This window comes from Rhinolophus hipposideros (assembly GCF_964194185.1).
Source record: "Rhinolophus hipposideros genome assembly, chromosome: 21".
Taxonomy (NCBI): domain Eukaryota; kingdom Metazoa; phylum Chordata; class Mammalia; order Chiroptera; family Rhinolophidae; genus Rhinolophus; species Rhinolophus hipposideros.
The window spans coordinates 12,881,854-12,907,409 of record NC_138067.1 but is presented as its reverse complement, the minus strand read 5'-3'; the positions used below and the strand labels follow the sequence as shown (position 1 = coordinate 12,907,409).

Sequence of the window (25,556 nt, the reverse complement as noted above, 5' to 3'; positions counted from 1 at the left end):
TGAACTGAATTCACTATTCTACCCTCTGTCAGTATTGTAAGTTCCAGCTGGAATTCAATAAACTCATTTGTTCCCTCCATAAAAGGGAATTGGAAAGACAATAACATGTTTCCGCCCCAGCAGACTCTGCCCTCCTGGTAGCATCAGTTGACAGAGTGCGGAGGACATGTTTCACTTTAAACTATGGAAGCCATTACTCTGTGATCATCCCTGGTTGCCAATAGGTCTCTGTGGAGAGTGGTTTTACTGCCATCACCAAGAAAGAGGCGTCGGCCTCATTTCAGTTCCATATTGAGGATGAATGTTCAGAGTCAAATTGTTACATTTTTAGGTAGAAAAAGGAGGGAATTGATTGTTGAGATAAAAAATATAGAGAAAGGAGGTCAACACACATGTAATTTGACACCGCGGGCCTGTATATATATCATTTGTATTCATGAGGGAAAAGAAGGTGGGTGGTGAAATTACGCTTACCTAGAAGGGTTACTTATACCTTCCGATATTTCTCTTTTTCATTTTATCTGGCTTTATTTTTGTCCATAAGTTTCATCTATACCTGAGAGTCCCCACCCCTAACCCCATGTATGTGTGAATGTAATAAAATGTGTAGAAGAGTATCTAGCACCCAGAAGTATAAGGTCAATATCTGTGGATTGAATGGAAGTTGGAACAGATACTTTCAAAATTATAATTATCATTTATTAAATGTTTGAGAGAATGATCATATTACTTTATCCATAGGGCTCTATAAATATGAAAGTATGGTGTCTGAGAGTAAGTGTAGTGAACTGCAAATAGTTTCTTAAGATGATGGTGATGGTGGTCACAGTGTTCTGATGTGGCAGGCGTGGATTATTAATGGAGTAAGGTTTGGATTTGCAAATAGGATTTCATTATCAGTTTGTACTGGGTAAGACTTATATAAATAATCCTTGAAGTTTGGACCCCAAGCATACAGTTCTCTATATCACCAAGTAGGGCTAAAAAACAGCTAACTAAAGTAGTTCATTCTCAGCAGATTGATTCCAATACCTTGATGAAGAAAATCTACATCAAAATGATTAATGTTTTAAGAGGAATGGGTCAATATGTGCAGATAAATTAGGTTACTTCTTACTTTGTTCCAAGACCTGCCCTAGTCATGTCAGGCCACGTCATGAAGGAGACTACCACAAATAAGTGGATTATATGTAAAAACAAAAATGCAGATGCCAACAACAGAATTTAGAATTTTGCTTGCGATGCATTTCTCCTGTCTTTTTTGTTTGTTTGTTTGTTTGTTTGTTTGTTTTCCTAATGTATTAAGGAAAAATCACCTTTCTTTTTTGTCTTTGACTTTCTTTTTATTTATTTTTTTTAGGAATTAAGGTATTTCTAGTAGCATACAAGGCCTTTTGCCATCTCTATAAATTCAGGAAAAACTAAAACAAACAAACAAAAACCTCTAGTACTTTTTCTTTTTCATCATGAGTTGCAATTATTTTTCTAACAACACTGAGGATCCCAGTACTGGTCTATGTTCTCTCACTTTCTCATAATGTTTTGAAATAAGCCTGACACTTTGTGTCCCTGTCAGCATCTCTGTTGTTCTACGCTGCAAATTTGCGTGATATATTTACTAGGTCCATGAAGTGTTTATTAACCTTCCTTTAATAGAGTACATATTTTAAAAGCGAGTTTTGTGCAGCTAACACCTAATTTTTACCTGTAACTAGGGAGAGAGAAAAAGATTTAGACATTCTGAGCTACACAATGCCGTTGTGAATAGGTGCTCTGCATTGTCTCTGCAAATGCAATTATTAAAAAAAAAAGCTGAGTGCTTCCTATTACTTATAGATTTACATATTTCACCCAATATATCTTTTTTGTTTTATTGAAAGAGTACATAAAACCCTGTGTCTCTTTACCTTTCTGCTATACCTTGATAGACAGATGGTTTTGCGGGTACAAATGTAGTTGGCAGAAGTAGTGATGGATAGACGTAACTATGCATATCTATGTTTACATTCACATATATTCAAGCCATTTAATATTAACTTCTGGGAGTAAATCAACATTATCCATTTTATTATCATGTACTTGACTCCGAGGTGGTGGATTTCACTGCAGTCATTTCTACCACCTCTGCTAATCATTTATCTTGAATTATGTATTAGTTGTGTGTTTTTTTTTTTAACTCAGTGTGGAATATATCTTGGTCCACAGTCACAATAAATGAAGAATTTATTGTGGCCAAAGCATAGACTGAGAAAAGGCAGTCTCAAGAGATCCATTTGGCTTTGTACTCACAGCATTAACTAGAGATAACACGATCTTAATTACCAGACATGTATGCTGCCAGGCTCTAACTCAGGGAGGATGAGGGTCATTTATAGTAATATTTTGTTTATTATTCACCCAATGCAAGATGATGTACAGTTTACTTTTCTTGGGGAAATAATAAACACATTATACCACAATGTGATAGGGGAATAATTAAGTATTTTTCTTATTTCTATGATGGCAATTTATATCTGACTTACTCTCCAACTGAGAAATAACTATAAAAGTAGGGGAGAAAAAAAAAAAAAAACAGTAGTTGAAGGCAGCCAGTACTTTAGAAGCCAAGATACCGGAGAAAGGAAGGAAATTGAGGTGACTCCTAAATTTAGCACTGCTCATTCCCTTCAAGGCTTTAACTGATGGAACTCACAGTGCGTAGAAACCAAGCATGAATCAGAGATCTGGAGTGTATGATGGCCTTATGGGACTGTAGAGACAAGAGTTGTGCTTCGTGGCCACCAAGGTGTCCAGAAATTGAGGGCTCAAGTCTATAGTGAGGAGGTAATTGATGAGAAGATATCAGAGCATTATAGTGTCTTTTTCCCATAATGCACTTACCGAATCTTAAAATGTACAGGAGTAAGAAGATTTGAAACCTGTCAAATAGTATGTGCTATAAGAGGCTCAAAAATGAAACAAATATTTTAACAATTTAACAGACAGGGTGGACTCTAGAAGTAGGGAAAACCAGAAATTAAATCACCCCTTACAAATTCTGAAATTAAGTCTTGATAGTACCAAGGTGATCTCTCTATGCATATCTTCCTTTGAAGAGACAATCAAACCTTATTATATGAAGGAAGATGATACCTCAAATTAAAACCCAGATACAGGAAGGGTGTAACAGATTGGCATAAACAATTAACGCATTGTAAACATCCCTGCATTGCACATAAAATGTTTGGAACATTAGATAAATTATATTCTAATAAGTCAAGGACACACATATACATATGGTAGTAAGGTTACCACTAAAATACTATTAATATAAGTCTATATAACTAATAGGCTAATAGGGAAAATGAAATAATTCAAACTCATTAATCAAAAAGAAGATAGAAAGGAGCAAAACTAAGAAAGAATTGATGAAGAAATTTTAAAAATACAATAAGAAATGAAAATCGGACATAGTAACAATCATGTTAAATGTAAATAAACTACATACTTCAATTAACAGACATTTTCAGACTACAAAACAGTTTTCAAATCATGTTTGTTATCGGAGATCAACCTTAAATATAAGGACACGTAAAAACTGAAAGGATTGAAAAAATATCTGTGCCAATTCAAGGCAAAATAAAGTAGTTCAACTGTAGACAGTGGAGAAAAGTATATTACTCCCAAAAGAAAAATTTCGTAATGATAAATGATTAAACTCAGGACTAAGATATAAAAATCTTAAATTAGTGTGTGCCAAATAATGTTTGCCGGATATAAAAAGTAAAAAATTGACAGAAGCAAAGGGAGAAATGGAATTCAATACTTGACAAAATAACTAGACAAAAAAAATTAGTAAGCGTAGAAAGTGTTTGAATATCATAATTAGTAAACTTACCTAATTGAAATGTATAGAACACTACACTCAAAAATTAGGGAAAAATCATTCTCATCGAACACACTTGAAACATATACCCTGAATGGCCAAAAGTAGGCCATAAAGTGAGTCTCGAAAATATGCAGAGTATGCTTTCTTAACACAGGGAATAAAACTAGAAAGAAAAGAAAAAAGAAGAAAAAAAGAAATTATCCCCATTAGAAATTAAGCCATACACCTCTTAATAATCCATGAAAGACAGAATAAGATCACAAAGGGAATTAACACATTTTAAAAATAAATGATAAAATAATGACATGGAATACAGTAAGTAACACAGTGCCTAGAGGGAAATTAGCCTTGAAAGTCTGCATCAGAAAAGAAAAAATGTTAAATATCAATAATGTAAGAATTCACTTCAAAAGGACTAAATGAACAGAAAATTAAAAACTAGTAGATAGGGGAAGATAAATATAGGAAATAGAAAAATTTAATAAAATTTAAACAAACGTACAATGTTGAAATTTAACAAAGCCAAAAGCTGTTTATTTGCAAAGATGAGTAGAGTTGATAAAATTGCAAGAAAAAAATATAAAAGGTACCCGTTATCAATATCAGAAATGATGAGTGACACATTACAGATTCTATAGATATTAAAAGGATAACAATTGGATATTATGAACACATTTATGCCAATGAGGTTTAAAATATATATGAAATAGGCTAAGTCAAAAAATGCGGTCTTTTCAAACTGTTATAAATAAGCAAAAGAAAACAATATGTCTATCACTTTTCCTATGAAATAAATTGAATCCATAATTACTAACTCTTAACGTATAAATTGTCATGCCCATGTGAACCTGTCACAAACTTTGTTAAGAGAAGAAGAAGAGGGAACATTTTCCACCTTATGTCAGGAAGCCAGAGGAATCTTAAAGCTAAAACCTGGCAAGAATATTATAAGAAAGGAGAATTAACAGCCTGCTTCTCATAAACAAAATCCTAGGTAGCGTGTTAGCAAATCAAAACCACCAAAATAAAAACATAATATTGCAGCCAGTGAACACCGGGACATGTTATAACATTTGAAAATCTATTAATATAAATTAAAATATTAAAAGAATAAACATGAGATCAATTTCAACAGATCCACACAAGGCTATATATTCATCTCTGTTTGTAAAAAGCTCTTTGCACACTAAAAATGCAAGAGAACTTAATCTGATAAAAAGTAGCAAATATCAGACCTGATGGTAAAATATTGAAAGCTTTCTCCCTGAACTTGGAAATGAGATACGGTTGTCTACTATTGCTACTTTTATTCAATTATACTGAAGGTTTTAGCCAGTACAATAGGATACAAGTAAGAAATAAAAGTATAAATATTGGAAAGGGAAAAATAAAGTTGTCACTTTCACACACTACATGGTTGAGTACATAAAAATGAAAAGACAAACTGCAGTTCAACTGTCACAAATAATAGTTTGCATAATTGTTAGAATTATTATAAAATAATCAGATTTTTATTTTCTAGCAATACTCAGAAATACACTTATAATAGTAAAGAGACTTCAATTAAATTGTAAAATCTAATGAGTGACGTGCAAGACATCTAAAAAGTAAACTACAAAATATTACTGAGAGAAATTAAAGAAGAACTAAGCAACTGAAGTATATGTAAAGTTCACTATTTGGAGACTCGAGTGTAAAAGATGTCAATTCTTTTAAAATTTATTTGTAGAGTCTTTTCAATATCCATCAGAATTCCAATGGCTGTGTGTGTGTGTGTTTGTGTGTACGCGCACGTGCGTGTGCCCCCCCACACACATACACAATTTGGCAAGTAATACTAAAATGCGCATAGAAATTTAAAGGGAAAAGTAATGAAATATTTAAAAGAAAAATAAAGTGTTGATCTTATCATACTTATAATTGCACTATGTGAAGGTTTATTAGGTTGGTGCAAAAGTAATTGCCGTTTAAAAGGTTAAAAATAATTGCAAAACCCGCAATTACTTTTGTATCAACCTAATATTATAAATATAGAGTTAAGAGAAGGTTGTATAAGGGTAAAGATAGAAAAATAGACCAATGGAACAGAAAATTCCAGAAACAGGCCTGTGTTTAACTACTTGACCAATTTATGACAGAGATACTAGAGATGAACTTGCAACTGCATTGATTGTGAATTAACTATCTACGAGTAGATAAACTGAACACTGACCTCTAACTCAGGCCATCAATATTAGCAATCTTCAGCTAGATCAGACATGTAAATGTGAAAAATAAAATAGCATACCTTATAAAAGATAACAGAATTTTCAAATTTCGTATTAGGCAAATTATTAATAAATAAGATGCAGAAAGCATTAAAGTTAATAAAAGCAAAGGCAATTTATGATATTAACACTTTGCATTCATCAAAACATACTACTACGAGAGTGAAAAATCAAGCCACAGGAGGGGAGAAGATATTGCGATACCCACAACCAGCAAAGGACTTATATCCTTAATATATAATAGGCATACCAATTCGGAAAGCATAGACAACCCAATTTTAAAAATGGCAAAAACTTAAAAAGGTACTTCACTAAGGAAAATATCCAAGTGGCCAGTAAGCATCATAGGTTCTTAGCATCAAATCATCAGGATATTGCAAATTAATATTTACCTGAAATGCTACGACATACCTCTACAAAGGCTAAAATTAAAAATGAGTACTACATCACCGGCTTGTTGAACATGTGTGGCAACGTGAACTTTGTACATTGCTGGTCAGAGTCTAAAATGGTACATCCACCTTAGAAAAATGTTTGCAAACACACAATAAGGCTGAATGGATGCTTAGCCTATACTCTTTCGCTATATTCGTAAGTGTGTGACATACTTAACTGTATATATTTGTTCACCCAAAGAAACACTCTAAATAGTTATGGTAGCACTTTTCAGAATAATATGAAACTAAAACAACCCAAATTTCTGTCAGTAAGAGGATAAATTGTGATATATGTATACAATAAAATCATTTCCCAAACAATGGAAAAGAAGGAACTATAGCTGTATGCAACCATATGAATGAACTTTCAAATATTATAGTGATCTAAAGAATTTAGATACAAAAGTGTGTACATTATATTAATTCAATTTTTATAATGTTCTAAAAAAAAGACAAACTAATATAGTCTAAGAAACAGAGTAGAGGTCACCTTGAGGGGCGTAAGGACAGAGGATGGGTACATAGGAAATTTTTGGGGATGCTGGTTGTGTTAGATGTTTTGATCCGGGTGGTGCTTACATGGTTGATCATTTTATAAAAATACACTGGAATAAAACCTTAAGATTTATGCACTTTATTTTTTGCATGGTTTGCTTCCAATACAAAAGTTGACCTCGTGTAAAATATTTTAAGGGAGTCACCCCAAGAATTTAAATTATGATGATTGTATTTCTAAATATAAATTCACTAATAGAAAATGAATGTTACCAGAATCATCTAACCTTTCTTTTGATGTTTACTATTTTATTGCGGTGTTGAATTGTTTCGGAAGTGATTCCAAAGGAATCTCAGTATTCAATTTATGATATTTTTAAGACTATGCTTTTCAAGTGCTATGCTAAAGACAGCCTGTGGGATTTTGTTTTTGTTTTGTTTTGTTTGTCTCTTTATTTCTGTATTTCTTTACTTGGTCAACCTTCCCTGGATTCATATTTCAGCATTACCACTTCCTGACTTTGAGTGAATATTGGCAGACAGACAAGAGTCTATATAACACCTTTATTTGGGTTCATTGTTCATTGGATGTTCACAAAATGATACTTCTTTGCTACCTACTATGATATATAACTCCTATAAATTGATTTCAGCCCATACCCTGAAATCACATTCTCATTTGAGAAAAAAAAAAAAAAAACAATCACGGTAACCCAACAAATCCCAAAAAGATATATAACAAAGAATGCAATACATGCTGGACAGTTTACAATACTAGTTTTCTTCCCTAATAAACTGTGTGTGTATTTGTGTGCATGTATGTATTATGGGCACATTTTTTACTGTAAGCTGGTATTGAATGAACACTTAAACCAAATATTAGATAAATCTATACATTAATTTCTCAGAGAGTTTGAGTCTCCCTAATTAATGTTCCAATATATAAGGGGTTTAAATTGAATTGTTATAAAAATAATCTCAAAAAATTTAGTTCAAGTAATCTTGAATCCATCCTATTTGTAATAGGGTAAAAAAAAAACACCAAGGATTTAATAATAAACAGAATGCAATTTGTTGACAGAGTAGAATTAGAAATATTGCTAAGAATACTTAGATTACCAAAGGGGACATGAGGAATAATAAGTTAATTATAGACTTTCATTTCCTTACCTCTGATAGTATGGAGAAAGATGAGATGTGTAAGAAAAATATAAACATGAAGTTGGGCTGTGAAGAGGGTGTCAACATGTTACAGTCACAAATTCAACAAAAGCAATACACAGTAGAATGGAGAGGCATACCTTAAACAAAACAAACAAATGAAAAATACCTGCACACGAGGTCTGACAATTAAGGTTTCGAACTTGTTGCAACGATGTTGCTAACCTTTTTTGATATCAGAGGGATTATTCATTATGAATTTGTACCGACTGGACAACCAGTTAACCAAGTTTACTATTTGGAAGTGCTGAAAAGGCTGTGTGAAAAAGTTAGATAACCTGAATTTTTCTCCAACAATTCATGGCTCTTGTATCATGTCAATGCACCAGCTCACACGGCACTGTCTGTGAGGGAGTTTTTAGCCAGTAAACAAATAACTGCATTGGAACACCCTCCCTACTCCCCTGATTTGGTCCCCAATGACTTCTTTCTTTACCTGAAGATAAAGGAAACATGGAAAGGAAGACATTTTGATGACATTCAGGACATCAAGGGTAATATGACGACAGCTCTGATGGCCTTTCCAGAAAAAGAGTTCCAAAATTGCTCTGAAGGGTGGACTAGGTCCTGGTGTCTGTGCATAGCTTCCCACGGGGAGTACTTCGAAGGTGACCATAGTGATACTCAGCAGTGAGGTATGTAGCACTTTTTCTAGGATGAGTTCATGAACTTAATTGTCTGCCCTTTTTTTTATACACATACACACAACAAAACAAAACAAAAAAGAATATAGAGAACAGAAAAACAACGAATTTGTAATCATACATGAAGAATTAAAAGTAGGTAATGTTACACAACATATTAATAGAAAAATTTCAAAATACAGTACTTCCATTCTCATTAGTACTAATTTTTCATTTATAAACTGCCTTTGTATGTATATATGTATTTATAGATTCCCTTTACTTAGAATGTAATTGTTAAAATTTTCCATTTAGTAAAAATATAGCATCTAAGAGGTTCATCAAGTCAGTTCTCACCTCGATGGCTCTAAAGCTTTTTCACCTAGGGTCAAAATTTTACAACCATAAATGTGCCAACCTTACTTTCCAGGCCTTTGACTTTTGTGAGTTCGAGAAAAGATACTGAGGGGTCATTGCTGATATGTAGGAAAAAGCTGAGCGTAGGGCTTGCCAAGTGATTCTGTAGGACTCCACTATTTCCAAGTTCACTGAGATGAATGTAATAAATAAGAGACTTACATTTTCTCCCCATTTAGAGAGCATTTGAAAACAGTGTAGCCAGAGAGCGTGCTTTTTAGTCATCAGTAGAGAAAAATGACAGGGGTCAATAAGGACTTAACCCAAGTTGTCCTTTAAGAGTCATTTTCTCCAGCGAGTTTAAGGCATTTTCAAACATGTCTAAATTCACAACTTCCTCAGTGAGTGAAAGCATTTTTCTCTCTTTCTTAAGAGAGTTACTATTTAGTTAATAGAAAAGCTATGACTTAAAAACTTTGCTCAGTTGACACTAAAGCCCCCCTCTGTTCAAAGTTCTAATTTCATTCTAAACCACGTATTACCATTTCATTGTAATATGACTGAGATTTTAAGGAGGGAAATAGAGTGACTCTTCTTTAGAGTCTGGCTTGCTGGAATTTTCACAATCCGATAGTAATCAAAAATGATTAAAATCCTAGTTGTTGACGCTTCCCTTTATGCACAGCAGAAGGCATAAATTTCTTGGTATGTATCTGAGTGGGTCAAAAGACTCTCTTTGAACCAAGGCAGCAATGCAGTTGTCATGAGAGTGAAAGGGTAATGCATAAAAACAATACTGCAAAGAGAAAACCCTGTCAAAAATATCCCTAGTAGCATTTCTACCCTGCTGGTGTCCATTGGTGAATTACATTCTAACTTGTAATACTATGCTAAATATCTACGGATTGGTAAATTACCATAGTGATTTAGAAATTATCACACCATTTATGGGTAAAATGTACCTCAACAAGTTTTATCTTTAGTCACTACAGAGCCTAAATCCACTACTGAAATTATTTTCCAAGATCTTCCAAATTCTCATCAGTTTTATTTTAAATGTACTAAATTGCAGTCTGTTCTATCATATATTCAGTTCACATCTTCCTATTTTATAAACTTCCACTGTACCTCCATCCCCTATTCAATTATAAATTCTCTTATTTTGCATTCCCCTGTTGACTGTAATTTACTGCTCATGGCTTCTACCCTTCTGCTTGTAGAAGGCTCAAGAATTATTTATTGAGCCTCACCAGTATATCTAAATTTGTCGAGTCATTTTTTCTCTCTTCTAGTCTGAAAAGGAGAGTCTGTTTATTTCAATCGATGCCTGAAGAAACAGCAGCTCATGGAAACTAGTTAGAAGCAAAATTCCCTAGTAACTTAGGCTTGGCAGTGTTCCATTACCTTTTATTATAAAAGGGCAAAACTAATGGGCAATTTATAAGGCTATGTGACAGAGAGGTGACAGGAAGTCACTATGATTCAAATGGTTGCAGTCAAGGAGATGTTTATACTAGGTGCCATTTCAGCCTTTTCTTTCATCTTATGTGAAAACAATCTGACTTTCGTGGCCAATCGAAATGGGCTTTTCCTTCTAGACCACTTTGTCACATCTCTTCTGTGTAGAAAATGAATCTTTAGTGAATGCTAATCAAGTTTCTAATTATAATATCTTTATATTTAATGTTTGTGTATCAGATGAAAGGCAAACATTTTGGGGCCAGTCACAAAGGACATGAATAATTTTCTTAGAAGTTTATCTAATTAATTTTATTGCTCTATAATATCTTTAAAATGTGAACTGCAATCATTTCATTAATTGAGATAAAAGTGAACTTCCAGCATTTAAATATGACACTTGTGTTGAAAATTATGATAAGTTGCAATTATTTTAATAATACATGTTCATTTAATATAGATAATAATAACACATTTGGGGGATGTTTTGAAGACATGAGGTACTAGTTGTTTATTTTATTGCTTTTCTCCTTTTTTTTTTTTTTAGCAGTGTCAAGAAATACTCATAATAAATTTCTGGGACATTCATATACTTAGGAAAACAAAATAAAATGAACCACAATTTTTCTTTTCAATCTGTTTTATTGCTAACTTAAACTTTTAAATTTCAAGAAAAAATTTCAATGGCTTGCCAATGATCACATGATGTAGCTTATACTCATTAGCATATAAAAGAAGACTCCTCCTGATTTGGCCTCAACTTTCTGTCCTGAGGTCAGCATTACCAGCCACTTCTTTGGATTCTCCTACCATTGGAGCTACTGATTATTTTGGTCATGGCATGGTTTCCAGGCGTTTAGGCCTTATTACATGTATCTGGCTCTGTCAGAATGGTTTGTCCACCGTTTTTATCTAGGATATTTCTACTCATTATTTAAAGCTAATTCAAAGTCCATTCCCCTCTTTTAAACATGTTCTGTGACTATAGGAAAATGTCTCTCTTTCCTGTATTTTTTCACAGCATTTTGTAAAAGAATAATATGTACTATAGATGAGGGTATAAACAAGCCATTATCCTGTGGTATTTCCTTGAGTACTGTAGATTTCGTTGATGATAGGAGTTTTGTATAAGTAACTGGGAATGCAGATGTAAATATTATAGTTATTGAACAACCAAAGAGAAGAATGATGAGAAAAATGAATGACAAAAGGGTATTATCAAAATTCTCAGGGCGTTATAATTTAAACCTCCTTGAGCTTATATCTTATAACATTTTGAAAAATGAATTCAGAGAGCTTATACAGCTAAATTAATTTTAGATATCCTTAATTTCTAAGATAAGAGTAGTTTTGTGATAGTATCGTTTTATTCAGTCACAAAGGTCCTAGCTTTTGGGAAGAGGGAATGCAGTGGGTTGAATGGCGGTCCCCCAAAATATACATTCGGGTCCTAACCCCAGGAACCTGTGTGAACATGACATTTGCAAAGGGGTATTTGCAGATGTAATTAAGTTAAGGATGTTAAGGTGAAATCATTCCAAATTAACTAGGTAGGCCCTGAATCTAATAACAAGTGTTCTTAGAAGAGTAGGACATACGGGAAGAGGAGGAGACAGTCTGTGATGATCAAAGAAGAGACTGGAGGTGTGCAGCCTCAGTCAAGGAAAGCCTTGGCTTCTCTCAGCGGAGTCTGCCTGATTCTCTCTGGCCGCTGGTTGGCCTACAGTTGAGCCTCTGATCTCCAATGAATCTGTTTACCAGATCTACCCAGCTTCTCCCATCTGTCTTTCCCAGCAACCTCCACTTTTGAGATCATCAGGAGGCTTGGACTTCTCCACATTCCTTTGCAAATTAAGTCAGTTCCTTTATAAGAGATTCCGAGTTCTCTGCTTTATGCTTCTTCCGCCTACCCCCGGACATAACACCTGAGCCATAGCTCTGGAGAGTCTTTCTAAGTGACACTTCTGCTTTAGGAGCTGAGTGTCCTGTGGAGGGGGAGGCAGTGGCCTCAGTCTTCTTGGTTCCTCTCTCAGCATGAAACCTCCCCCTAAGGAGCCATGGCAAGGATGATCAGGGCCCCAGGGTTCCCAGTGAAATGGTGCCCAATAAGGAGGGACTGGGTGGAAGAAAGTAGCTCCCGCCTACTGTTGCCCAGGACTTAGTTGAGACTCAGCAACAGGTATCTGGGCAGGATGAGAAATGCTAACATCCTGCCCTCCCTGAGTCGATAGCCCTCAACTAACAGCTTGGGAGAGAGGGACCCTGCATTCTTGGTTGTGTTGTTCTGGAGGCTGTTCCCAATCCCACTGAACTGTGAGGGTGGTGACAGTCAACCCGTCTTGGTTCAAATACCACAAACTCGCTTCTGATGTTTTTGGTTTGTTTTTTTCTGTATGCCCTGAGGACCTTTTTCATGGACTTTTTAACTTTTTTTTGTTGGTGGGAATGCAGACTGGTGCAGCCGCTATAGAAGGCAGTGTGGAGGTTCCTCAAGAAATTACAAATAGAATTACCATATGACCCAGCAATCCCTCTCCTGGGTATCTACCCAAAGAATTTGAAATCATTTATACATAAAGACACGTGTGCTCCAATGTTCATTGCAGCTTTGATTACAGTGGCCAAGACATGGAAACAACCAAAATGTCCTTCGATAGATGAATGGATAAAGAAGTTGGGGTATATATACACAATGGAATATTATTCGGCGTTAAGGAAAGATGATATAGGAACATTTGTGACAATATGGATGGATCTTGAGAGTATAATGCTAAGCGAAATAAGTCAGACAGAAAAAGCAGAGAACCCTATGATTTCACTGATATGTGGTGTATAAACCAAAAACAACAAAAGAACAAGACAAACAAATGAGAAACAAAAACTCATAGACACAGACAATAGTTTAGTAGTTACCAGAGGGTAAGGGGGTTGGGGGGTGGGAGATGAGGGTAAGGGGGATCAAATATATGGTGATGGAAGGAGAACTGACTGTGGGTGGTGAACACACAATGGGATTTATAGATGATGTAATACAGAATTGTACACCTGAAATTATGTAATTTCATTAACAATTGTCACCCCAATAAATAAATTAATTAATTAAAAATTTAAAAATAAGAATATAAAATAAATAAATAAATTTTTACCATCTTTGGAGAGGGGGGCAGTCTATGGAGTTCCTTATGCTAGCATGCCCCAACTCTAAAAAAAAAAGAGAGAGAAAAGAAAAAAACTGAATTATGCGTTAAAGGGCTTTTTTGGGAAGAGATGTAGCTTGGATTGAATCTTTGAAGGTAGCAAGGAACTCAACAGTTAGAAACAGAAGGGATTATATCATTGTTGGGTAGGTGGGAGAAACCCCCCAGCATGTTTTGCATAACCACTAAGGCTACAGAAATTCTGTCTCATCATACTCTACTAGCATATCACTTTCAGTGTCACGGTATGCAGTTTAGGTTTTATTTCTTTTAATTTATTTTATTAATGAGATGGACTATAAACTATAAAATTAAAAGGAAACACCTATGAATGTGTCCAATTCAACTATTACTATATGGGAAGACATGAGTTTAGTCAAATTGAGATTTTTTTTAAGGTCTTTATTTTTATCTTTTATTTGTATTTATTTATTTGTTTATTTGTTAGCTTTTTTTAAGGAGGGCACAGCTCACAGTGGCCCATTTGGGGATTGAACTGTCAACCTTGGTGTTATTAGCATCACACTCTAACCAAGTGAGCTAACTGGCCACCCCCTATCTGGGGAACTTCTAAATAAATGTAAAGACTGGTTCAAGGTAATTCTGTAGTTTATTCCCCCCACCTCCTCTCCCGAGACTTGTTTTTAAACATGAAAGACACTTTTGAACTGTATATTTGATCAGATTGTTAGCTTTTTCTGTTTTATACCTTTTGAGAACCTTTGAATAAGAAAGATCAGAAATAAAAAATGAATATGTTGAACTGGGATTAAACGCAATATATAAAATGTACACTATGAGATTTTTTTGCAGCTATGAGAGCTGGTTCCAAATTTGGTTCTGAGTATTTAATACGTCATTCCAAAGTAGAAAATGCAATCCTTTACAAAAAGCCATTGTCCGTTATACATAAAGCATTTACTTGTAGAGTTGCTGAAACAAATTAAATATTAGAATTAAAGGACATTCTGTAGCATTTATGACCTAATAGTATTACATGATAGCGCCCAGGCCCACATTACTTCTCACAAAAAAATTAGATGGTGTTTTTCTAGGGATTTAGGCTCCTGGATAGTTAAATACCACCTTGTCCTGGATATTACATATGAGAAATCATATATTATTGTAGCGTTGAAAGTTGTCCCAATAAAAAACTCATGTTGCTTCTCCATCTAATATGCTTCAGTTTTACATCGGCTGGTCATCTAAATCTAAGAGACAAATGCAGTTGTAATTGTGAGATTAAGAAAAGAAAAGAGAAAAATTAAGAACATGGGCCTTGGCATAATTACCCTTTTGCCAAAACTGAAAATAAAATCTATATATGCATGTTTGCCTATAGGGTGTGTGTGTGTGTGTGTGTGTGTGTGTGTGTGTGTATCTGTGTGTGTGTGTGCATGCAGCATGAGAAAGAGAGAGACAAAGAATATCATATTTAGTAGACTTGGCCCAATCAACCATTGTCAGTGAATCTGACTCAGTAAGTTTAGCCTTTTCTTCACTTCCAGAGCAAAATCACATTTAAGGAGTGTGATAGCTTCTCCTTGTATTTGCAGTTTTCCAAGATTAGGCGCTTATTATTCACTATTATGTATATGTACTTTATTAAGTCTCTGTTGACCATTGGCGGTTTATTAATTGAATGTTTAGAGAAATTGAAGACAAAAACACATGTAATAATAGAAGGCTTCTATAATCGTTTATATATGCACAAGAGTTGGTCTAGGATGTGGAATGGAAAGAATTAATATTATATAAACACAAATGATAGTTCTTAGAGTTGAAATATAGATAATTACAAAATAAAAGTCATCAACTAAAGGGACTCTGCTTGGGTGAAATAGTACCATGAGTAAAAATGCAGAAGTTAAACTGTGCAGTCTGTCAGGGAGCCTTGCTCAGTATTAATGAAAATCTGAGAATATTGGTAATGGTACAACCCTTTAGATTTAGCCAGCTTTGTATTTGATATTTGGACTCAAAATTCAAATAGTGGTGAAACTTGAGATAAATATTTAAAACAAGCCTATTAGCATTCTTGAGGAAATGACAGTGATTACTTACCTTAAGCAAAAACAAATCAAATATATTTTGTTGGATGTCATTGATATAATACCGTGAAAATGGTCGTTTGTAATGCCAAAACTACATCTTGGAGTTAATTTTTAACTGAGTAATCTTAGTAAAGGCATATGATTCTCTGAGTATCAGTCTTCATCTAAAATTTGGGAATCACATTACCTACTTTGTAGCTCTTCAGTGAGGACTAAATGAGATATGATTATGTGAAATGTCTTGTGGGGCACGTAGTAAACAGTCCTTAGGCGTGGTGCTGATAATGCTGACAATTACAAAAGGTAAAGGCTGAAACGCCTCTCACTAGGTGCCTAATACTATCCTAGTACTTTTAATTTTTCTCATGTAATATCATCATTCTGTAAACAACATGTTAAGTTCTTGAGTTTCAGTTTCCTCAGGAATAAAATGAAGTCAGATAATCTGTTTAGGATCATGTAGGCAGTAGGAGGAAAGATGGAGCTCCAAACATTGTTTACTGCAAACACTATCTTCCTTTTTACTTTCCAGCTGCTGCTCTTCAGATTGTGGTCAGACTAGAAAAGAGATATAAATCTTTAAGGATATAATCATATCTTGTTTCAAATACCTTATGCCATATTTATCTACTTTATTCAAGTAGATAAAGCATAAAATGTAAATTCCTGATCTTAGGGTCACGAGTTACACTTTTTTTAAACTTCTCCTTCCATGGAAACCTGAGAAATGCATACTTCCTTTTTGAAGAATAAATTAATTTATTAGACATCAGATAGTAAAAGAAAGAGGAAATATCAGGTTACACACTTACGGCCTTCGGCTTGATTTTTGGCAAGTGAGGTTATGTTCCATTACTGAGGTGGTTGGAATTCCATAGGATAATAACCATCCATCCATAGTTAATCAAATTAGAATATTGGAGAGTAGCCATGGAGTTAACTAAATTTATATCTTGTAGTGTTGCCAGTGGGGTAAACCAACTATAAATTTGTAACTAGGCTATGATCATTTGGTGTGTGCTTTAGAAATACTTTCGTATTTAACCCCACCAAAATGAGTATTTAAAGGTTTTAGATGTCTGAATTTAATCAATTGTCAAAAAAGATTTGATCTATCAAATGAAAGTCTGTTTCTTTACATTGAAAAGTCAAATACTTTCCACCTCTTGGCTTGCTTGTAAATGTTCAGTGCCAGAAAAACACAAATAAATAGCTGGCCCTCTCAAATGCGTTCTGTATAATTTACGAGAGATCAAAAGATTGTACAGTAAGAATCAAACTGTACTGTTTTTATTACAAGTGAAAAATCATCACATGACCCCTGTCAACAATGTATTAATGTACCAGATTTCATACACGCGTGTGTGTGTGTGTGTGTGTGTGTGTGTTTGTGTGTGTTTATATAACTTTAAATTTAACGACCTGGGGATTAAGGATTATGTATTAAATTCTGTGCTATTGGAGCTGACCTGGAAAGATTAAAAGATTATTATCTGTTTACACTGATGAAAATCTTTGTGAAAACAGCAATATTAAAATGACTTGGCTTTATCTTATCCACAAAGATCCCAAGGTCAATTTAAAAAAAAAATCATAAAAGATATGATTTCCCATCTTTAAGATTATTCCTTTTATCATCGTTAAGGACACCCTCTCAGCAATGGATTTGGTTCAGGCCTTTTGCTGGGTTTTTGATGTTCACCTTTAATAGATAGCCAGTCAAGCAAGATAGTGCAAAAATGTGTTGTGTTCTACCCAAAATAAACAAATCTGTGTTGCATACAGCGTTTTTTTTTTCTTTTGTCTAATGGACTTTATCAATATACTAAACCTTTCTTTCTACGACAGCTTTTTTTAATTATTCAGAGATGGTTTTTATCAAGCTAAACACCAGCAAATGATGTTTGGAATAATAATTTACACTTTTTAAAAAAACATTTAAGCACTTGTTATTCTTCCTCACTGAGTGGTCAGATTCTCTAATCACCGTGTTGAAAACACCCTAATGAAATGAAGTTGAAACAGACACACATGCTTTCAAGAAGAAAGTTGAGTTGCACGTTAAACTGAAATACCCTCGATGCTCATGTTATTTTTTCCTTCCCATAGGGAACCACAGTCAGATATCACGAGTGCCTGTTGCTATTAAAGTGCTGGATGTCAATGACAACGCCCCTGAGTTCGCATCCGAATATGAGGCATTTTTATGTGAAAATGGAAAACCCGGCCAAGTAAATATCTCCATGTTGTTAATGCTCATGTGTTTGTATACAACTGTCTCATATTTGATTGACCTGCCGTATATTGTGCTTTTGCATTATTTATGAGCTGGAAAGTCACAGGCAAAAAACACCTAAATGGGAGCAGAGAGGGAGTGGTTTTCTTTCTGAGATGTTAATTTTCTTCTACTTAGGACCAAATTGGCTCTTGAAGCGGAGTACCCTGCTATACTGTGAGCCCAGAGCCAAATAACTCTCTTAAAATATCTCGGGGAGGTATTAGAGGGATGAGGCCAAAAATTTAATCTTCAATGACAGGAAGCAAGGGGAAAGGCCATGGGGTGTGGTGGGGGGGGCATGCTTGTTTTATGTCAAACACAGAAATAACAAATAATCGTGGAACCCAGGGTGGCCAGTTGTACAAAGCAAATTTTAAAATCTGTAACAAGGTAGATATTTTAGATAAACATAAGATGAGCAACATGTTTTAGACAGGCAAGTATAGCATGTCTAAATTGTGTATTAATGGAATTATTTCTACCTGTCTCATATAGCATAAATAGGGACAACGGGGAGAGAGAGACAGAGAGAGAGAGAGAGAGAGAGAGAGAGAGAGAGAGAGAGAGAGAGAGACAGAGAGAGAGAGACACACAGAGAGAGAGAGAGAGAGAGAGAGAGAGAGAGAGAGAGAGAGAGAGACAGAGAGAGAGAGACAGAGACAGAGACGGAAAGGGAGAGGGAGGGGTGGGGAGACAGAGATAAAGAAAGAAGAAAGAAAGGAAGGTGGGGGAAGAGAAATTGGGAGTGAGGGAGAAGGAAAAGAGTTATAAGCAAGAAAAACAAAAACAAAGCCTGCTATACTCTGAATGTCAAAATGGAAATAGTCTGTGTAAAATTCTAAAAAACACAAATGTAATAGATTTATTTTAACAAGGTGCCAAAGTACTGTATGTTTAAGATATTTATCGTTTTTCAACTTCCTAATTTATTTCTGGATGGTGACATTTTAATTTAAATAAACAGCAGCTGACAGCACGACACTGGAGTTGTTGATCCAACTATTATTGTGCCTCATGTGGGTGTTAGGAATTCAAATTACTTACTATTTGCCGAGCGAGCAGTTTACCTGACAAGAGTCAGAATTTTTTTTTCCACCAAAAGAAAGGAATAGCACTGTAGCCCTCTACTTGTAATTATTATTACATAAATCAATGTGTTACTGTCCTATAAAACAATACACATTTTCCCCTGGACTATGCTCATATATCTGAAGGATTAGCATTGTTTCATGTACCGAAATAAGATACACACACAGAGCAAAGTTAAAAGTATAATAATAAAACTGATTAATTTCAAGCACCTAGGCAACATAAATGTTGTTTAAACAAAACATTAAACTTTCACGGTAACATACTTTTTGTTTTAACATTCTAACATTAGTTCAAATGTTTCTTAATTTCATCATGTGGAATTGCCCTCTAGCAATCATGTTTTGAGCATTTTCATTTATATAATATATATATATATATATATATATATATATATATATATATATATATATATATATTGTATGACAGTAAATATCATTTAGCTAAGTTGGTGGATTGAGTTGGCAGAGAGAATTTGATAAAAATATACAGAATATGTGCAGGTCAGTTTCAAGGGTATGGTTGTTTGAGCCATATTGTTGCTGGGCTAATGCAGCCAATCACAAACTTATAAGCCAGCTGCTTTCAGTTATACAGAATCTATCAAGTTTATGAGGATTTAAATGAATCTCCATCGTTCATGCAGAACTCATCACACAAGTTTAGAGAGTCAATGGCATTGATATTTCCAAAAATTCAACATTAGCTTCACTTATGATATTGACATGCATGCCTTTGGAACTCAAGGAATCTGGAGTCTTACCCGGTGGATTTTGACTATTTCCAAGGTTTGAATGATTCTTCAGCAGATCTTATCCTTAGGAAGAACAATGCATTATGTCATCACCTTTCCTATGCCAGATCAAAATAAAAAAGAAAAGTTGATTCTTTGTTTTATGATTTTTGCAAATCAAAATGAATGACTCCCGTGAAGAAATGTTTACGTTGTGTGTGTCTACTGCGTTAGCTTATTCTCAAATGCATCTGTTTAGGCACGTTTGTTAGAGTTCATTTTTACGCGAAGAGATCAGATCTTTGGTTGTTCAGCATAATTTTTGGACATATGGCTGGCTCGTTTATACACATGTAGTTGTTCAAACAACTCCTGAATTTTCTGATTCCTTTGTGCTAGTCAGAACTCATGTTTGATTCATTACAGCATTCCTCGGTCACTTTTAATGGCTTCAGTATCTCATTTTTATAGTTGATGTTTTCCAAAATTCCTCTTGGTTACCTACACTAATATTCACTTATGTAAGTTCAACATAGATACATTTTGAGTTATCACTCCTAATACCACACAAACCATGGACTCACTTTGAAATTAGAATATTCATTATCAGATGATCACACACTCATGAAAAAATAAATGTCAAACACTGAATTAGCACTGCATTTATAGTCACTCGATATTTTTCAACAATTGATGTCTGCTTTGCAACAGCCCCAGAGAAAGGAGTGCAGGTGACTTTGAAATGTCTGATTTGCCTGGAAGGTACAGATTTAAGGTTAAATTCAAAGGGGGGTCAGCTTCATGGGAGTAGGTGCAGCTGGAGATCATTAGCAATAATCAAGGGCTAGACGTTAAGAAAACCTAGTCTAAAAACTTCTGGACTGGAGTAGTCTCTGTCAAGAGGTTTTCAAAACAGCTCACAAAATGAAACCCAATGTCAACATGAACAGAGATAATTCTGTTGTGCTTGATTCTTCCACTGGATTAAAGGAGTGAGGGAAGGAGAGAGAGAGGGAGGAAGGGAGGGAGGGGGAAAAGGAGAGAGAGAGAGAGAGAGAGAGAGAGAGAGAGAGAGAGAGAGAGAGAGAGAGAGAGAGAAAAGAGAAAAGAAAAGAAAAAAAAAGAAAAAGAGAGGTTACTTTTCTTTAGATGGAAATCTCCAGTTCATGATACATCTGTGCTAAAATTGGCGTTTGCTCACTTTGAAAGTCGAATTGCAAATCATAACTGCTCCTACCACTTTCTCATGATGCTGTAGTGAAAGATGATATTTTCTTCAATTTATTCCCTTAGAGTAAAAGCCAGCCATGACACAGAGAAATAGTTCACAGTCCATATTATATGAAATCAATGTGAATCTCTTTTGATTAGAATCATTTTAAATAATCCCTCCATTACATAACTAAATGTTAATATGGTATTTTCTGATTACTAGTTACTTCTATTTCTTTATTTGATTTCCAATAGTTATAGGTAATTTATCTTAAGTCAAAAGATAGAAGATGGTGTATGTCTTTAGTCTCTAGTTCAATCATGATATGATAATGTCATCTACAGATTAGTTGGCCCTCAGTTTAACAGGAAGAAGGAAAAGATGTTCTCCACTTATTCCTTTCTAATGGCCGAGGCAGAAATGAAAGTATAGACTGAGGAGTTCAAGATTATAAAGCAGACTATATGATTGAAAGTTCATGTGTCTATAGGATGGCAGATTTGATTAGTCAGTAAATATTTATTGAACACAAACTACGTGCCAGGACTTGGCTTGGAACTGGGGATTTCATGGCAAACAATGCCTTAAACATCGTTCTTTTCCCCTCATAGGCTTTTCTCTCTGGCAAACACATAATAAAATTAGAAATGATAGAACTGAGAGAAAATTCCTCAAATCCTCTAGGCGGAAAGGAGGCTGAAGAGATTAGGGAAATGGAGCTATCCTACTGAAAAGCCCTCTCATAGAGGACATGTTCCACCAGAGACAGGAAATATCTATCAAGTGCTGAAAAGGAGTCAGCTGGGGATAACACACGTTCTGTCTGAAGAGATGGTAATCTGGTGGACGGGTGGAGGGACAGGTAACAGGTGTGGAGAAATTAGCGTCTTCCTTCAGTATGCCTGATAACACCACACCCGGGACCAAATGTGAAAGAGAAATAGTGATCTTCAGTGACCAGAGCTGTCTGGAGGGATTTCCAGAATTGTATTCTATATCTTATCTCTTTCATAAGGTCTTTCTAGGATTCTGTTTCAGCTACTAGCCTCTTGCTTTCCGTACATACAGAAATATGATCATTTGTTCCAGTTGCAGGGACTGAACTGGAAGTGTACGTATTTCCAGATGTGAGTCAATGTCTCTTGTTTAGTCTCAGAGGATGTTTATTGTTTGAGCACTAAATAGTTAGGCGACAGACTACTTCCGCTCTTTTTCCTTCAGGAAGGAGCTTTCCCTGTTACTATAAATAAATCTAGTGGAGTATAATTTAAGCCTCATCACTATTTATAGAAGTTGAGATATACTACTTGGCATCAAGTTAATTATGTCCAGGTTAAAGAAAAAGTACCTTGGTTTGCCTATTTTAATCCCTTCTTTCTCTGACTAATACTGAAGCATATAAAATTTGTTTATCTTAGGAATATCACAGGTCCAAAATAGAAAAGGTCATAGCCTATATGTCTAGATATGTATCTCGCCAAAACTTGGCACGTAATGGGTCTTCACAAAAATTTAAGATCATGGTCATAATTCATTTCATTCAGAAATGACAAATATTTCAACAATTAGTTTCTCAGATATCACCATGGAAACAACTCATTTACTCACAGACACACAGTGCACAAGCTAACCTTTTCAAATGAAAAATCATTCACTTATTGAACACTATTTATTGTGCATCTACAAGACGCTAAATATTGCAATATGACCTGGGGAAACAATATGAAATGGATAAAAAGATGTTCTCTCTAATGGAACTGAGTGAGGAAGGGGGATTATAAAAAAGTAGAATGAATAAATAATAGATTTAAATTTTGAAACCTGGGCCGAAGAAAACATTGATGCAACTAGTCAGGGGGAAACAAAGAAACAGCAAAGATCCATTTCATATAGTGTTTCAGATAAAGTTCTTTTTTTAAATGGGTATCATTGAAGCTGAAATTGAAAAAAGAAAAAAAAATGAGAAAGGGCTAGGCATGCCAGAAGTGGAAGCGAGGACCTTCTAGCCAACAGGAAACTTGTGCACAGACCTTGAAGGGAGAAATACCTTGTTTTGTTTGTAGAATTGAAGACATCTTTGGCTAAGCATAATACATGTAATAAGAAAGTGTAACAATAATGTAATAAGCACGAATAAGATTGGATAAAAAGAGTTTTATGCTTAAATAAAATCTACACACACACACACACACACAAGTAAGCAGAAAGAGCACTAAGGCTGTAAGTGTGGAAGATAACAGTAGTGTAGTCTGAGCTGGAGGCAGTAGAGATGGGGAGAAATATATATATATATAAAATCATCACTGATCTGAGAGTTTTGTGTTGCACTCACATTTTACAGTTCTGGGAGCTGAGGCTGAAAAAGTGTAAGGGTCTTACCTGAGGCTATGAAAAGTGGCAAAGATGGGTTTCAAAGTCTATTCTTGAAGGTCCCCAGGTTCCTGCACTTTCTCAACTCTCACATTGCTTCCTAAGGAAGCAGACTTTGTAAAGCCATTGCTTGTGTGACATTGCCTGTGTGACACACTTCTTAGAAAAGTAGTCATGAGAATAAGGTTTTGATCGAGTGAGCATTTTTCAAGACAAAAACAAATGAACTCCCGTGACCAATAATACACTTTATTCAAAAGCATTCCATGAAATCTTAAGTGAAAATAAATAAAGCTTAATAAGAAAAGATAATTATCTCTTGATAAACCCCAGCCGTGAATGAGTTTGCTACTTCATTTATTTATTTTTTAGTTTTTGTTGGTCTTTTTTCCTAATATATGTGAAACAAGGAAATGCAATTATGACATTTTATAGCATTCCTGAAACAATAAATATAGGAGATTTAATTTTAACTTTTCTGCCGCAGGCATCTTCCAGGATTTATACACAAGAGGGAAACGGGATTGATTTTAAAAATGGATGAAATTGATGGCCTCAACAAAATGCATAAAGTATGATTTTCATTTTATTTTGGGTGGAGTAAGGAGACGGTAAATTAGTAGAATGCATAAAAAAATTTTTTTCGAGGAAATCTTATGTACCAAAACATTTTTCAAGAGAATCACTAGTAGAAGTACGCCTTTTTTTTAGAGCACAATGTTGACAGAGGAAAAGCATAAGTGAAAAAATACCATGGACGAGTTTGAAACTAGAACCGTTTAAGTGTGTGAGTCACAGCTCTACCATTTACTGATATTGTGACTTTGGGCAGCAATCTCTGTTTAAGCTCTCATATTTTTGGGCATACATAGGTCAATATCAGCTGCTCAATAAATAATTGTAATTATCAGTAGTACTTATTTTAAGTAGTCTCATAGTCTAAAAGCAAAATATACTTTATTAGTAATATTTTTGTTGTTTTTATTGTTGTTATTGTTATTTCTTCAGGAGCTTTGATTTGGAACAAAACACTGTAAATAACCCCTAAACAGGTTAATATAACAAGACAACATATTCTCCTGTATTGGAATAAACCTCCCTCTGTAAAACATGTTTTGTTTTTTTGTTTTTTTGTTTTTTTACAAAAGATTTCTTGTGAAACATTTACAAGAGTTTTATTTGTCAAGGGTGAAGGAATGGTTCCTACTTCATTCCTTGCCTCTTGAATTGGTGGGTTAATATAATTATTTTTTTTCAAATTCACTGGAATCCACTTTCAGGAACACATATTATCTAAATCTTTTATTGAAGTCATGCTGTAGACTCTGCATGCGGTGACTAAACCTCTTGTGCGATTCTAAATTCCACATGTTTTATTCTGGCCCCTAACCTAAAAGAGATTGATGATCCACAGAGAAAACGGTACAAAGGATTGTTTAAAAATCTTGGTCTGTTACAGACTGATGTATTTTCTTTGTTTTATTTTTGACCTACAAATGACAGAATGAGAACTTAGGATGGAAGTGAGCTAGACGCATGTGCATGCTTGTTTCCATTTGTTCATGGAAGCCATGCTGATGAGCATGCCTTTTTGAAGAAAGTAAATTTGACACTAGATAGTAGAAGATACTAGGCTTTGTTCTAGTGATATATGTGGTCTGACAATTAAGTTTGCTAACTTGTTGCAACGTTGTTGCTAAACCTTTTTTTTTTTTTGATATCAGAGGGATTATTTATTATGAATTTGTACCAACTGGACAAACAGTTCACCAAGTTTACTATTTGGAAGTGCTGAAAAGGCTGCATGAAAAAGTTCGACGACCTGAACTTTTCGCCAACAATCCATGACTCTTGCATCACGACAATGCACCAGCTCACACTGCATTGTCTGTGAGA

The 25,556-nt window shown here is 34.7% G+C and overlaps 1 protein-coding gene across 3 annotated transcripts in view; it reads left to right on the top strand.

The window, feature by feature from the left end:
- Positions 1 to 25,556, top strand: part of CDH8 (cadherin 8) — a 323,156-nt gene that overhangs the window by 239,758 nt on the left and 57,842 nt on the right. For all 3 annotated transcript variants that reach the window (XM_081032901.1, XM_081032903.1, XM_081032902.1), the window contains one exon: positions 18,087 to 18,208. In XM_081032901.1, coding sequence (XP_080889027.1) covers positions 18,087 to 18,208 — 122 coding nt within the window. The remainder of the gene's footprint in view (positions 1 to 18,086; positions 18,209 to 25,556) is intronic.